This window comes from Rhinolophus ferrumequinum, chromosome 17 (genome assembly GCF_004115265.2).
Source record: "Rhinolophus ferrumequinum isolate MPI-CBG mRhiFer1 chromosome 17, mRhiFer1_v1.p, whole genome shotgun sequence".
Taxonomy (NCBI): domain Eukaryota; kingdom Metazoa; phylum Chordata; class Mammalia; order Chiroptera; family Rhinolophidae; genus Rhinolophus; species Rhinolophus ferrumequinum.
In genome coordinates this window covers 20589772-20605159 of record NC_046300.1, presented here as the reverse complement: position 1 = coordinate 20605159, position 15388 = coordinate 20589772, and the positions used below count along the sequence as shown (strand labels likewise).

General features: G+C 37.5%; 1 protein-coding gene across 11 annotated transcripts in view; it reads left to right on the top strand.

The window, feature by feature from the left end:
- The window catches only part of RBMS3 (RNA binding motif single stranded interacting protein 3), a 648742-nt gene that overhangs the window by 137167 nt on the left and 496187 nt on the right, over nt 1–15388 (top strand). For 7 of the 11 annotated variants that reach the window (XM_033132638.1, XM_033132634.1, XM_033132632.1 and 4 more), the window contains exon 2: nt 9930–10102. In XM_033132638.1, the coding sequence (XP_032988529.1) occupies nt 9930–10102 (173 nt within the window). The remainder of the gene's footprint in view (nt 1–9929; nt 10103–15388) is intronic. The other 4 variants (XM_033132633.1, XM_033132642.1, XM_033132643.1 and 1 more) reach the window with 1 other exon arrangement.

Sequence of the window (15388 nt, the reverse complement as noted above, 5' to 3'; positions counted from 1 at the left end):
TAGGTACTGTAGGTGTGTCATGCGGTATGGGGAGACAATGCCTGGTAATTGTAAGAATGATCTACATCAGCAGCACTGCAACAGATCTTTCTATGATGATGCGAGTGTTGGACACATGCCTGTTGAATATAGTACTTAGTAGCCATGTGTTTTTGAACATTTGGAATGTGGCTCGTATGATTGAGGAACTGAATTTTTTTATTTTAATTAATTTGAATTAATTATATTTAAATTTAACTAATTACATGTAACTAGTGGCTCCTGTATTGACTGTGCATATCTAGAGTAAATCTAGAACTAATTGGAGTGAAGACTGCCTAGCTTCTGGCCCTAGATATGGTGCAGAATAGTTAAACAACCTTGAAAAGTCAGTTCACCTCCCTAGGTCTCAGTATGTTCATCTTTAATATGGGACAATAATAGTACCTACCTCCAAAAGTTCTGAGATTATTAAATAAATCAGTGACTATAAAGTTCTTTGGACTGTGCCTGACATATAATATATGCTCAATAAACACGAACTATGCTAGTTAATTATGTCTTGTTCATTGCTATTCTTTTTCATTACTTTGTAGATTTTATCTTGTAGATTTTAATGACATAGAAACTTAAAAAGAGATGGAAATGAAATGAGTCTAAAGTAAACATAAATTGTCATGAAATGGGGTAGAATTTTAGGTGATCCTAGAGGAACGCGTGAGATTTAGATAAATAGAAATTATAGGGTGACCATATATTCTAATTTGCTTTGGGCCGTCTCAGTTTATATCTTGTATCCTGGTTTAATTATTAATATTTCTTTCTTTTGGTCTCAAAAGTATCTCATGAGTGTTCGTAAGACACATTTTGGAGTCACCCTAGAATATGATATAGGAACCCAGCCCAGGCATTCCAGGTAGAGGGAAAAAGACAAAATAAGGTATAGATGCAGATATGACTATAGTGTGATATGAAAGGTCAATGAGTACTGGGAAAATGAAGACAACAGGGTTAGATATGTACTAGAGATATATTATGGAGGTAGGATGAAAGCTTGAACAAGGAATTTAGATTTGATTGTAATGTCATTTATGTTATTATTGCATTGCTCCTGGGTCAACATAGATTCACTTTCAGAAAAAAATGAATTATGATTTGTTTTTTTGCCAACTAATACTCTAGGATTCTTAGAAATGCACAAACTACTTCTTGCTTATTTTGATTGTTCCTGAAAAGTTCTGATTTAATTGCACAAAATCATTTGGTGTATCAAAAAAGCCTTATACCATTTAGTGTTTTGATTGGCCTTCCATTATTTATAGTGATTTTCATTCTATATGGTTTGAAACAAAATTCTTTATTTAGATAACCCATTAGATGTAAGTAACCAAATCAGTAATATGAGTGGTTAATGGGGAAATTAGTCAATTAAGTGGAAAATGGCTCATTATATCTGTTTTCATGACTGAAGGAGAAAACTTGGAAGGTGTTCATTTAGTTGCAATAAAATACTGTACCAACATATATTATCTCAGTGTTCTTTAAGCTATGTCTATTGATCTCCAGTCTATTTATGCCAGCATACATGATAAACCTAGAGGACTTAATTGTTGGCAATATTACTGATTGCAATTTTAGGATAACAAAGAGTGTCTTGGACTGTGAACCACAAAAGATTGTAAAAACGTTAGGAAAAGAGTGAAAAATAGAGATCCTGGTGGCGGGGGGGATCTAAACTGAAAATTAAAATAAACATATCTTATAAGATACAAGAATGTGACTCAAGTGTAATTGTTTTATTATTCACGAGATCTCTTTAATTCTGGAGGCATTCTGAGTTGCGATGCTGAGCATTGGCTATCCCAGAGATGTCCAAGAACAGATGATGTTGACTAGCTCTGGATTGTCACTCTTTTCCCATTAGTTTAGCCAATCATAAAAACAGACATTTGAGTTGATCTCTAAAGTATTCCCAGGTCAAAGAGAAGTCCCATCAGGGATTGTAGTCACTTTTGGTATTTCTGGGGAATTCTAACAATTGCTGTTATAGTGTACCAGACATTGTAATCTCCATCTGGGGAACCAGTCATGACTCATTTTTGCTGGACGAATCAATCATTATCAGTATCAGCTCATTGGAATCATGAGCTGTTTGGGTTACTTTCAAAGTATAGACCTGACTATTTAAACTAATGCCATAAACACCTCACATTTTAAAGTGTGTTTTAATTTTGTTTGTGTTTCCTTAAAGAGATCAAGAGCTGGCCAAATGAAAAGGGGTTGGGGCAAAGAACAGTTGTCATTGGCATTTGGAGAATTGAGCAATCTTTATAAAAGGCCCTTGTCATCATTTATAGCAGCCCCTCTTCTCTAGCTTGTAAATTTATTAATGAAATTGCTTTTTAGGTGCTTAAAATGAACAATAACTAGTTTACTTGTGTTTTCAAGTAGGACGCATTTTAAAATGTCGTTTAATGTCTAAACCTCTGAATGGAATTCAACGAATTTAGGTTAAGTCTATTTGTAAATAGTACAGAGCATTGTGTAATTATGAAATCTGCTGAAGCTTTCAAAAATTAATATTTAGAGCAAAAGTGAATCTCATCCTAACAGAACTTTAATAAAACCCTGGTAGTGATTTGTAAATACCTTGAAACTAATTAGCCATTCCATTCCATCCACGATGATTGTTTCATTACTGCCTAGGTATTGCTTTGGTGTTCTTGATGAAAATGGCAAACCACAGTTCTAACGACATAGTTTCATCTCAAGAACAGTGCCTCCCGCGCTTAAAAAAAATAAATAATTGACTCTTGTAGCTCCCCCTCAAAGGTAAATTATTCCAACTAGGACAGAGAGAGCAAATGTTTATTTTAAGGATCTGCCTCATGATGATGTTGAAAATGATAGGAACTGTATATATATATATATATATATATATATATATATATATATATATATATATATATATATATGGCAGTGACTCTGTGCCAGGCACTGTGCTAAATATTTTATATGTAATTTATATAGTAAAACCTCACCACAGTCCTATGAGGTGAGATAATCTCTCTTTTTCTCAAGACTAGAGGTTTAATTGCCTAGTTACTGGCAAAGCAGGATTCTCACGGGGCATTCTGGAGCTCTCAAGCACCATATCACCACTGTTGACAGCAGCTATTACCTAGACCAAGTTAGTTGACAGAGGATGTGCAAATGATTGCCTTTTGTGCAGAATTGTGTCCTTTATTGCTCATTTCCATATCTGAGCTGTGGGTAGGAGAAGAGAAGTAGGGCAGGTTTTTACCAAACTCTATTATAAAAGCATAATTGAAAAAAATTGTTTTCTATAGTCATATTCTACAAAATGGAGAGGCAATTGCCTAGCTTCAAATTGGAAAGTGATAATGTATGTGGCTCATGAAACTGGCTAAAATTGCATGGCTTGCCTGAGATATTAATTTAGCTGCATTTGTTATTGCTTGCGTGGACAATATTCATATTCACTCTCATCTGAGGCTATTATAGACACTCCAGTGATTGCCACAGTTCTTGCCATGTCTAGTCTTTCATGTCATGTTGATACTAGAGGAGAGGTCTGCTTGAAGCAAGGTCATGTGGTCTGGGAGAAGAATCCAATAGCCTGCAGCAGCGTTATCAAGTGAACAATGGATTACATGTGTACGTGCGGACTAAATAATGTATGATTTAAGAGAGGAACGTGGTTTATATTCATTTTTGGATAGTGAAAGAGTTGGCATGTAAATCCCTTGAGAGACTTTATCCAGGGATACCCTTGAATGGATAAAAGAGTACAAATTCTATTGCACTGAAGATGAATAAAAACAAATTGGGGAGCCCATCAGCAAAATAGACTGCTGCGTGATGGCGTCCAAGGCTGCTCCAAAACCACCAGACCAACTGCTTCAGATGCCTGCCAGCAACCAGATGCACAGAATAGAATTGACTGCAGCTTGGCATCAAGGCTCTGTGATTCCCAGCCAAGGGGAATTGCATGCAAAAAGAAAAAAATAAAATAAAATTCTCTTAGTAAAAGAGTTATGTTTTCAGTCAGTGGGAGAAGTATGTTTCAGACCTAGTCTGTTGCAAATGAAATGTGGCATATCGACATTTTAGTTACAGAGCGTGGAGGCGTGGGGAGGTGATGCCGCATGTACTTAGGGGTAAGAAGTTGAATTTCGGTTAGGTGGTAGGGTTTGTTTTTTTTTAATTAAAGTTTATTGGGGTGACAATTGTTATTAAAATTACATAGATTTCAGGTGTGCAATTCTATATCACATCATCTATAAATTACATTGTGTGTTCACCATCCAGAGTCAGTTCTCCTTCCATCACCGTATATTTGATCCCCCTTACCCTCATCTCCCACCCCCAACCCCTTTACCCTCTGGTAACCACTAAATTACGTTCCCCAGATTAATTTTCAAACCCCGTGGCCATCCTGTGTAGGTGGTAGGGTTTTTCAATGAAGTTGTTTTCAGGCCATTGAGTTACTGTAATTATTCAATGAGAAGTACTGTATCAGCCCTTCAAAGAGAGGAGCTGAATCTGTTTAAAGCTGTGATTTTCAACCAGGGCCAATCCTCCACCCCCCTTCTGGGGACATTTAGCAATATCTGGAGAATTTTGAGTTGCCCCAATTTGGGGGCGCGGGGGGCGACGGCAGTAGAAAAACTAGCATCTCGTGATAGAAGACAGGGATGCTGTTAAATATCCTACAATGCATGGAACAGGCCCAGAGCAAAGAACTATCCTGCCCAAAATGTCAGTAGTGCCGAGGTTGAGAACCCCGGTTTAAAATTATCTTGCGAGTGTGTAAATGTGACAGCCCTGTCTTAAGACAAGTGTTCATCTAATGTAGTTTGACATTGTCGAAAAGATGATTTTTAATGATTTACTTGACCCTATTGATGTGTGAATAACATTTATTAGATGCAGCAAATGCTTTCTGTTAAAACAAACAGGAAAACAGACCAGAACACAACTCACATCCCTCTCCAATTTACCTCCAAAATACTTACAGGGTTAAAAAATAATGAACCTCCCTCCAAACCGAGACACACAAACCACATATTTTACAAGAATGTAGAAGGACCTGGTTGATTCACTTTTCAACCTTGAAAAATGAGGCATATTAACAAAGCACGCTAAATGAATCAGCTGTTTAGGATGATCTACAAGCCAGCTCATTTTCCTGTTATTAAATAACAAACCGTGAATCTTGACAAATGAAACCACTAGTTTGACATTATTTGAAAAACTCATAACATGCTTTCTTCTGATGGTCACTTCCATTTTGAAATTACATTTTAAGATTGACTTTATTTAAATTCTGAAAGAGGGATGAAGCTTGTTAACCTTCAGTTTGACTGTACGCTGTTTATCATCATCGTTCTCTTCTTCCCGCTTCTACTTGGATCTACCAGAGGGTCATCCACCATGGTTCTCTGCAAAGGAAGCTGGCTGTATTCATTGGTGTTAGCATCATTGAGAAGCGAAGTTCCATAGTGTTGTAGGGGACTGTGTGGTTTCTGGTGTCAGACTCCCTCTGTTCAAACTGGGGCTCCAGCCTTGTGACCTTGAGAGGGTCATTTACCCTTTCTGTCTCTCAGTTCTCATTTGTAAACTGAGAATAATGTAGTTTGCCTCATTAGGCTGTTACGAAGATAACATATAAGCACACAGTAAATGTTACCTATAATTATTAAAATCATGATCTGAAGAATAACATCGTCCAAAATGGATGCCAAGTCATTTTACTTCATTTCCTCAAGAGTATACTGGTACTGATCCTCTGACTTAGCAGCCCCAACATGTGGTTAAGAGGGCTGTAGCCTCTATCCCATAATTCCTAACTGACCCTCCCAGTGATGCCACCATGAATAAACATATTAAAAAAAATCTGCGTACTTGCCAAACACATTCAATGTCCAGAGAAGTCATCTATTTCCCTTCTTCAATCAGAGAGCCGTCCCAAGCCCCTCTTCTGAAAACCTGCCCTTTCCACTGGTTCTGACCAACTGACACTGCAAAATCATGGCAACCCCTTGCCTTGTTGCAGCACAGCGTTCCAGTGTTCAGCAACCCCAGACTGGAAGTCCTCACCACTTCTAAATAAGATTTATAAAGTGTGACTTTGAGCACTATAGTAAAGTCATTTTCTCTGAAGGAAAGTAATTTTTTTTTTACTAGCGTTTTAAAATTTCTGTCTCAGTGCCTCAAAATGATTTCAAAACTAATCGATAATAAAATTCCAAATTTGTCTAAAAACAAAGAATTGAGCAAAGAATTGGCCATTTTTTAACTACTTTTAATCAGGAAAGTGGCTGCTGTGACTCATTAACCCCTAAAGATTATTGATGTGCTTTTTTACTTTCTTTTCTCTCTCTCTCTCTTTTTTTTTTTATTTTTTTATTAAAGATGCTGTAGTTTAGTCATTTGTCTTTGGCAGCCAGAGCATACAACATCTATTTTGCTTTTTACAAATTAATTCATTTAATACATTCCGGGAATCATCTGCCAACATTTTGTTGATTAAAGGACATGCATTTTGAAAATGGGTGTAGAGGAAGGAATTTATAATTATTAAAACCAAAGAATGACTTACAATGCAGACTGCTCCCTGAATCATTCACTGTATCGTAAACAGATAAATGAAATATTAGGGATTAGCAGGAGTATTATTGGTTCAGTAACACTGAGAAATTCTACCTCTTTCAATAGAATTTCTAGAACGCACAAACAAGAATATAACATAGTAAACCACCTTTGATTATGCATTGTTTTCAAAGGGCTTTTGCAATACATCATTTCTCTGCAATAGTCTGGTGCTTCCACTCCTATTTATATATGACATACCTGGTTTCCATGCACACACGTTTCCTCTACTCATCCCAGCTTTGTTTTGTTTTGTTTTATTTTTTTCCCCAGTGAATATATTGGACCTTTTGGAGGACACATTTATTGTTTTATGCACCATGCAATTTACTAAATGGTGTTTCAGTTATGGAAATACTCCCAAAGTCCTCTGGGAGAAACAAAAGAATTAAGTCAACACATATTGATCATCCCATAGTTAGTACTTTCTTATTGGATCAGTCAAAGTCTCAATCTGAACTGGTTCATGTGATCTGTGATGTATAAAGATGGAGACATTTTTCTGGCTCTCTGGTTATTTAAAAGGCTAGGCAGTGGGAACAACTGCTTTAAACAAAGCCTCATTTTAAAAGAAGCCTGAGTACAGATGGAATTCAAAGAATTTAGAGGGAGGAGAGATAAAATTGTTAAAATAAATAAATAAATAAATAAATAAATAAATAAATAAATAAATAAATAAATAAATAATAAAGAACTGCTTTAAAGAAAACCCTGGGAAATTTAAGAGAATAAAGCACATAGGAATTAAAAAAAATCCCATCTGTCCCACTGTGAGACATAGAGGCCGGGATGCTACTTCAGACAGGATGTTTTGAATACTTGCTAAGTACAGGCCTTGTCAATAGGTAGACCTTCAGCGTTATGGGATGTTCCAGGAGCAAAACAGAATCTTTAGATCAAGAAAAAATTGCTGTTTTCATGCCAGGCAAGAAACTTTATGCAGATATTAAATTCCAAAAAGCAATTGACAGATGCCATTTTATTGAAATATTGAGAACAGCATGTATTCTTCTGTGTAATTCATTTTAAAATTCTACATTAAAAATGTTGGTAATAAATTAAGTTATACTAAAGAAAAGGTTGAGAAAATGTTTATTTCAAAGAGGGGAGTTGAAGGCTCTAGGTTTTGCTTCTGTCATTTCTGCTCTGTCACCTCCCCATTCCTTAAACAAACTGCCTCGTACATCCTTAAGCAGTTTGTGTTTGCATTGAACTATTCTGTCTCATTCTTCCCAGCTTCCACCACCCTCAGTTCATAAGAGGAAAACCTGAAGGAAAAGAGGCCAGATGGGAAGCTTGAAGTCCTTCACATATGAGGTGCTTCAGACTCTGGCCTAGGGAAGCAGTGAGAATTCAGAGGAAAAGATGGTTCTAGAAACCCCTCGGAGATTTTGATGGCTAACTGTATTTTGAGATTTACGATTAGGGGGCAGATGAAACTAACCCCAAAGTGTCTAGAATGGAGGCTAGCAGCAATGACAGCCACACAGGAAGAAATAGGGTAATTGTGGTGGGTGGCTGGTGTGACGAATTGGGACATGAGAGAGCAGATATAACGAGTTGCATTTTTGACACACTGCATCTAAGAGACATTGCCTTATAGTCCATTGGAAGTGTGGACTGGGGCAAATCTGAAAGCCTGGAAGTATGAGTAAATGAGACTATTATAAAGAGTAAGAGACAAAGCTGGAAACTGGTAAAACTGGGCCTCTTGTCTCTATGGGCTAAATGCTGTGTTTATTCCATTTTTATTGTACACGATGTGGCCTAAGTATTTGTTAAGCACCTATTTGCTGTTTGATAATTACACATTTCGCACCCCCGATAAAACTGCTATTGAGTCTTCAGGTTAAAACTCAGCCAAACATTTTCCCACTGGAATCCTGATGAGTATGTTCATTGTGTCTTTAGGAAACATTCTGGCTTATAGTTGAGACTATATGGTATTTTTATATAGGCTAATATCACTGGCAACACAGATACAACCCCTAAATATTATCCTTAGTATCAATATTACATGTGTGTTATTGCTAACATTTACCCCACGCTTATTAATTTCCAGGAACCATTTTGTGTGCATTAGCTCATTGAATTTTGGTAAAAAACTCTATGACATAGGAGAGTACTAATTTTTTATCCTCCTCAGAATAATGAAAATGTTGACTCTCAGAAAGGTTAAGGCCCCATCCAAAGGTCCCACAGGCAATAAGAGATGCAGCAGGGACTCAAACCCATACAGTCAGTGTCATTTTAGAACTTTTGAAGATATGCCTGTATGAAAAAGAAATAAAGTATAATGAGTAATGTATCTACTGATTTTGACATGGACAATTGTAAAGAACCTCACATTGTATATTCCAACTTGCTGGAGGTCATTTTATTATTTCTATTTTGTCGTAAAATAGTGTGACAGGTTAGAGCAGTGGTTCTCTACTAGGAGAGACTTTCCCTGCAGGGGAAATACGGCAGTGTGTGAAAACCCTTTTGGTTGTCACAACTGGGGGATGGGTGCTACTAGAATCTGGTGGGTAAAGGCTTCTACCACCCTACAATGACCAGGACAGCCCCCACAATAAAGACCTGTCCCATCCAAGTGATCAATAGTGCCTAAGTTCAGGCCCTGGATTAGAGTAATTGAAAGGGGATTTTGACTGCAGGGAGAGAATGCTGGCTCAACAATGGTTGCTAACACAGGGCATTCGCAATGAAGAAGCAAGTTTGGGAATGGGGAAAAGAGATAAGATAGATCCATTCATGTGTTCGTTTATTCATAGAGAGATTTCTATGTATCAGGAACTGTGCCCGAAATTAATGCTGAGGAAAACAATATGAGGAAGTTGCTTTGGAGAAAAGGAGGAAACAAGGAGTAGTGGCAAACCAGAGATGCTTGGATATTAAAAGTGAGCTGGGGCAAAGCTTTGCTGCCAAGTGTGAACTGTGGTCTTTTGTCAGAGATGGAGATGACATGCTATTTTATCGCTCTAAGGAAAATCACAGTGGACAAATTCAGAATCCATAGGCTACTGTCAGGAGCACCTGGAGACTTCTCTTTGTCCCATTTTTGGCTACCATGCTTATCCAAATTCTGGGCCGGGGCTGGGCCGGTGGGGAGGAGCAGACGCTGCGCTCAGAAGTACACAGAGTAGTGGAGCAAGTATGTGTGTGCATGTGTGCCTTGGAGAGCTCGAGATGCTTGTGTTGCTTTCAAGGTGCTCTGCTGGCCTGTGGATAGGTGCTGGCTTTGTTTTTCCAGTAACAGCTTTTTTTGTTTCCAGCAGTCCTATGCACCAGCTCCCCACCCCATGGCTCCTCCCAGCCCCAGCACAAACAGCAGCAGCAACCACAGCAGCAATCACAGCAGCGGGGAACAACTGAGTAAAACCAACCTGTACATCCGAGGCCTTCCGCCAGGCACCACTGACCAGGACCTAATCAAGCTATGCCAACCGTAAGTGCTCTCTTCTCTCTGCACCGTTTCTAACCTGCACGCTCACCCATGTGGGCTCGGTCCACACAGCACTTGGTTGGTTTTGCACCCAATGTACCCATTCATTGATGTCTCGCGAGGAAGACTCTGTTGTATGAATGGGACTTAAATTGGAGATCTAAGTCCAGCTTCCTTTAGGGAATGAAATTTGTTCATGGTATAGAAGTGGAGGTTCTGGAGCAGATACACATGGGAGTGCTGGCTGATTTGAGTTGGGCCCTCAAAACTTGTGGCTGGTGGAATTGATGATGAATCTCCTGGGAAAAAAGAACAACAACAACAACAACAACAACAACAAAAACACTGTTTTTTGTTTGTCTGTTTGTTTGTTTGTTTTTAAGACATCTTAATGGGGGGAATCTCAAAAACTCAGAAGTGGTAGATTTCAGGATGGTTACCTCTTGTGTCGAAAAGATTTTTCTGTCCAGTTCTTGGTAAATATCAGTTCATTGGGCACCAGGTGAATGGAGAATTATAAGGCAAATTCTCTAGTTTCCTTGAAAATATCTACTTCCAAGTCCAGGGAAGCTATTTTCCACTGTGGCCAACAACTGTACTCACCAAAAAGTTTTATATTTTCTAGGAAATGTGGTAATGATTAAATATCCTTCCAAAATGTTTTCATTATTCTATTATCTACCAACACTTATGTTATTAATTCTCTTATTTCTGTGAAAAATGTACTTAACATATTTAAGTTTACCCTCCAAATAAACTTAATAATGCATAATGAATTAGAACCATAACCTATATTTTTAGATTATTGTCTGATGATTTTCAAAGTAATATCAGTGTAACTATTTGTCATTTGATTGTGCCTTAGCTGTGTATTTTTAAATTGGGGAAAACTATTACTCAATTTTCCTTTCTCTCTTTTGCAATGCTTCTACAAGGAGGTTGAGAGGATATTTATTTTGTAAATTTTCCAACCTCTAAAATATTGGAAGTGGAAAACAAAGCAGACAGTATTTATTTGCCTTTGTTCTGGTTTTTAAAATTGGGAACAGATATCAAAACAGGAAGTGGCAGATAAACCAAAACACAAATGCATAACTATATAATCAGTTGACAAGGCAATATGTGGGTTAGGGTGGGGGCACTTTGGAAAATATTTATTGAGAAGCAGTTTAAAAAAAAGAAGGCAATATACAAGGCTAAGACATTTCAAAATATATGTTAGGTTTTGGTCTATAAAATATTGAGGTTGAGAATTGGAAGGTAAATCATTCCACTGTTTTTTGTTGTTGCTGTTAGAAAAATCTAAACCATTTTGAGCAGTAAGGTCTTCAAAATGTGAAAGATTGCGGGCTTTACGTTAGAAGCTTCAGATGAAGTATCTCCAGTAATGGAATCTGATGTGAAAAAGAAGGGTAGCTATTAACTTTGATTCGTATATAAATCTCACTCATTAAAAAAAATATCGTGGGTATTGAGGAAAGACTCTTTCCCATTCCTCTATACTAAGCAGAGCGTTTGTTGAAACGGAGATTTCTAGGCCAAAGAGATTATGATTCAGTAGGTCTGGGGAGGAGCTCAAGAGTATGTATTTCGAACAGGCTCCCTGGTTGTTAGTGCTGCTGGTTGTTAGTGCTACTGGTTTTTGAGATGCACTTGTCTCTGCAATAATATGAAAACCACTGACTATTTCTAATGCATAAAGTTGCACTTAATATGTGAGGGTCATTCTACTTAATATATGAGGGACTCTGGTGTATTATAACCTTCTCGACCACTGTGCAATCTTGAGGTAGGTCATTGACTGTCTGAGCCTCAGTTTCCTCTTATAAAAGAGTGGGTTGACGATTATTTCTAGGTTTCCTTGTTGTATTGGTGATGTGCTAGAGTGGCCTCTGACTAGTTGACTAGAGCCAATTGATAAATATTCAGGAATTCTGTGTGTCATTTGCTACACACTCGGTATCTTTTTTTTTTTTTTTTCTAAAGATTTTATTGGGGAAGGGGAACAGGACTTTATTGGGGAACAGTGTGTACTTCCAGGCCTGTTTTTCCAAGTCAAGTTGTTGTCCTTTCAATCTTAGTTGTGGAGGGTGCCATTCAGCTTCAAGTTGTTGTCCTTTCAGTCTTAGTTGTGTCGGGCACAGCTCAGCTCCAGGTCCAGTTGCCATTGCTAGTTGCAGGGGGTGCAGCCCACCATCCCTTGCAGGCGTTGAACCGGCAACCTTGTGGTTGAGAGCCCGTGCTCCAACCAACTGAGCCATCCGGGAGGCAGCTCAGCTCAAGGTGCTGTGTTCAATCTTAGTTGCAGGGGGCGGAGCCCACCATCCCTTGAGGGAGTAGAGGAATCGAACTGGCAACCTTGTGGTTGAGAGCCCACTGGCCCATGTGGGAATTGAACCGGCAGCCTTCGGAGTTAGGAGCATGGAGCTCTAACCGCCTGAGCCACCGGGCCAGCCCCTCACACTCGGTATCTTAAAATCGGTCATGGTGGGGATATTCACAGGAACAAGCAAGTCCTTCAAATCACGACTTTTTAAAACTTCTTTTTTTTTTTGAGAGCTGGTTTATGAACATACCACTGATGTAGCATTATACTATGAATTTCTGTATCAGTGTCTATTTCTGCAAAGAATCTTGCCAGAAATTTATAAATGGAAAGTGTTACCTAAATGCCTGTATTGACATTTTTAATTCAGGAAAGAGATTTAGTGACCTAGAAACATTATTTTTGAGAAAGGAAGTTTTGTTACTATTTTTTATGTGCATTAAGAGAAATTTAAAGAATGCTAAGTGCACAGAGGGTATTGGTTACTTGCTCATATTAAGTTTTGCTAGCTAATAAGATGGGGCCCATATTATTGTTATTGTAAAAACTGTCTGTGGGTTCTCCAGTTACTGAAGTGGTCTGGACCTAGGCTTCATTGCTTGGGTTCGTTTTCCTAGAGAATGTTACAGAACTAATGTGATCAGGCAATAGGATGTAGTGGAAATAGCTGAGCCCTAAGATATCTGGATGTCAGTCCTGGCTGTGGCATCAACTGGGTAGTGGCCTTCAACAAGTGACTTTTCCCCTCTTTGCTTTGATTTCCCCCATGTGTAAAATCATGTGTTTGAACTCAATAATTTTTTAAATGTCCTCACTCTAAAATTCTGCTCTGGGCCACCTTTTAGATCGTTCACCAATCCCCTTTTGCAGTGTTGGCAGTGCCACATCCTGAATTGATTCAGCTGCATAAGTACAACCTGAGGGCTGGAGATGCCTTTGGTACAGGGCCAGTGTAAGTCATTTGTAAAATCCTGTTTCCTCTCTTGTAGGCTCTTACATTGTTCAATACTATTTTACATTAGCAGTCTTTTAAAGATGCAAATCATTTTGTATTCCAATTACTCATCCAATACTTTAAAATGCTTTCACCTACAAAACACATAATATCTATAGGTTTAAATGAACTTGCCATCAGGATCAATTTTCCATGTTTATTCCTGTGAAATCATAAGAATTTTAGAGTTAACATTTCCTTATGGAAAGTGCTGTATTTCCTAATATCCATAGTAACGAAATGATAGACAATAGAGATATACAAAAAGGAGCGTAGATATATTGACTTATCTGATTTTAGAATGCAATATCCATATTAATACTAATGAACAACAAGAAAATGATATTAAAGAACATAAATTATTTTACTTCTCAATGTATAATCTGAGAGCAAATTCTGTTAAGGGATTCTTTTCACATTCATCACCGAAGCTCCTATATTTGGATTGCAAGTAAAATCAAAGAAATGAAGACAAGACTGAAGAATAATAGACATGAAAAATGATTTTACTCTATGGAAAATCTTTAGTTATACCTGCATTTTGGATGAATACATTACATTGTGTGTCTTGTAAGAAATACCTTGTAATGTTTTCATATTGAGAATTCTCAAGGAATTTTTATTGTGTTTTCAATCAAGGAACATTTACAGAGCATTTGTGCTGCATGGGCTGAAGATGCATTGATGAGTAAATTTTGACAAAGACTTTGCTTTAGCAGAGTTTATATTCTGATAGGGAAAATAGGACATCAATTAAATAATCATATGATTTGATATAAAATTGCAATTGTAAATGCAAGAAAATAAAGAAGCATGGAACTAAGAGTGTTTGTAATACGACATTAAACTTAGGGCAATGAGCAAAGGTATCTGTGAGGAATCAGTGAAAATTGAACTAAGATCAGAAGGAGGAATAGGTTTGATGAAGTGAAGAAAGGGAAGAACATCCCAGACAGTAGGAACTTCATGTTTGTAGAACCAATGGCTGGAGGGAGCATGGCAAAGACAAAGAGCAAGAAAGAAGGCCAATCTGGTTTATAACAGAGAGAGGGTGTTGGATATGGGGCAACAAGAGCTGGAAAATGGAGAGGGATAAGATGATCCCTTTGTATGTCATATAAGGAACTCTGTTTTAACCTAAGAGCAGTGGAGAAAACCACTGAATTGTCACAAATAGGAAGGTAACATAGTCAGAATTTATTTCAAAAAGATAACTCTGACTGCAGAATGGAAAGAAAGGATCCCATGAGATCAAGGAACAATCAGAGTAGGAATAGGTGAAAAGCAAGCTGGGAAAATAATATTTTATAGTCAGAGAAGAGGCATGAGAATTAATAATTATGCTGGTGGAACAATTATATGCAGTGCATGATGTAGTTTTATACATGCATTTATTTTTTTCATGAAAAAACAAGGGCTTGAGAAACAATTAACCAAATGAACTCCAAAAGAAACAGTGAAGTAATACAAAATAGGAGCCAAATCAGTTGATCTTTAGTCCCTTTTTCTTACCCATTCATGAGTGGGTCATCAATATACTATCAAACATTGAGTGGCTACAATGTTAAAAGCACTAATTGCAAATACAGTGAACCCTTGAACGACATGGGGTTAGGGGCACTGATCCCTCATGCAGTCAAATACCTGACTCTCTAAAACCTTAACTACTAGTATCCTACTGTTGACCACAAGTCTTACCGATAACATAAACAGTCAATTAACACCTAGTATTTTGTATGTTATATGTATTATATACTATATTTTTACAACAAAATTAGCCAGAGAAAAGAAAGTGTTATTAAGAAAATCATACCGAAAAGAAAATACATTTATAGTACCGTACGTATTTATCAATACCATAAGTTTATGTCATCTGTTTACAAGATAAATCATCTATCAGCATCTGCATTAATATTGTCTTATAGAATACAAAACACTGGAGATATTACATGTATTACTAACAGTATAC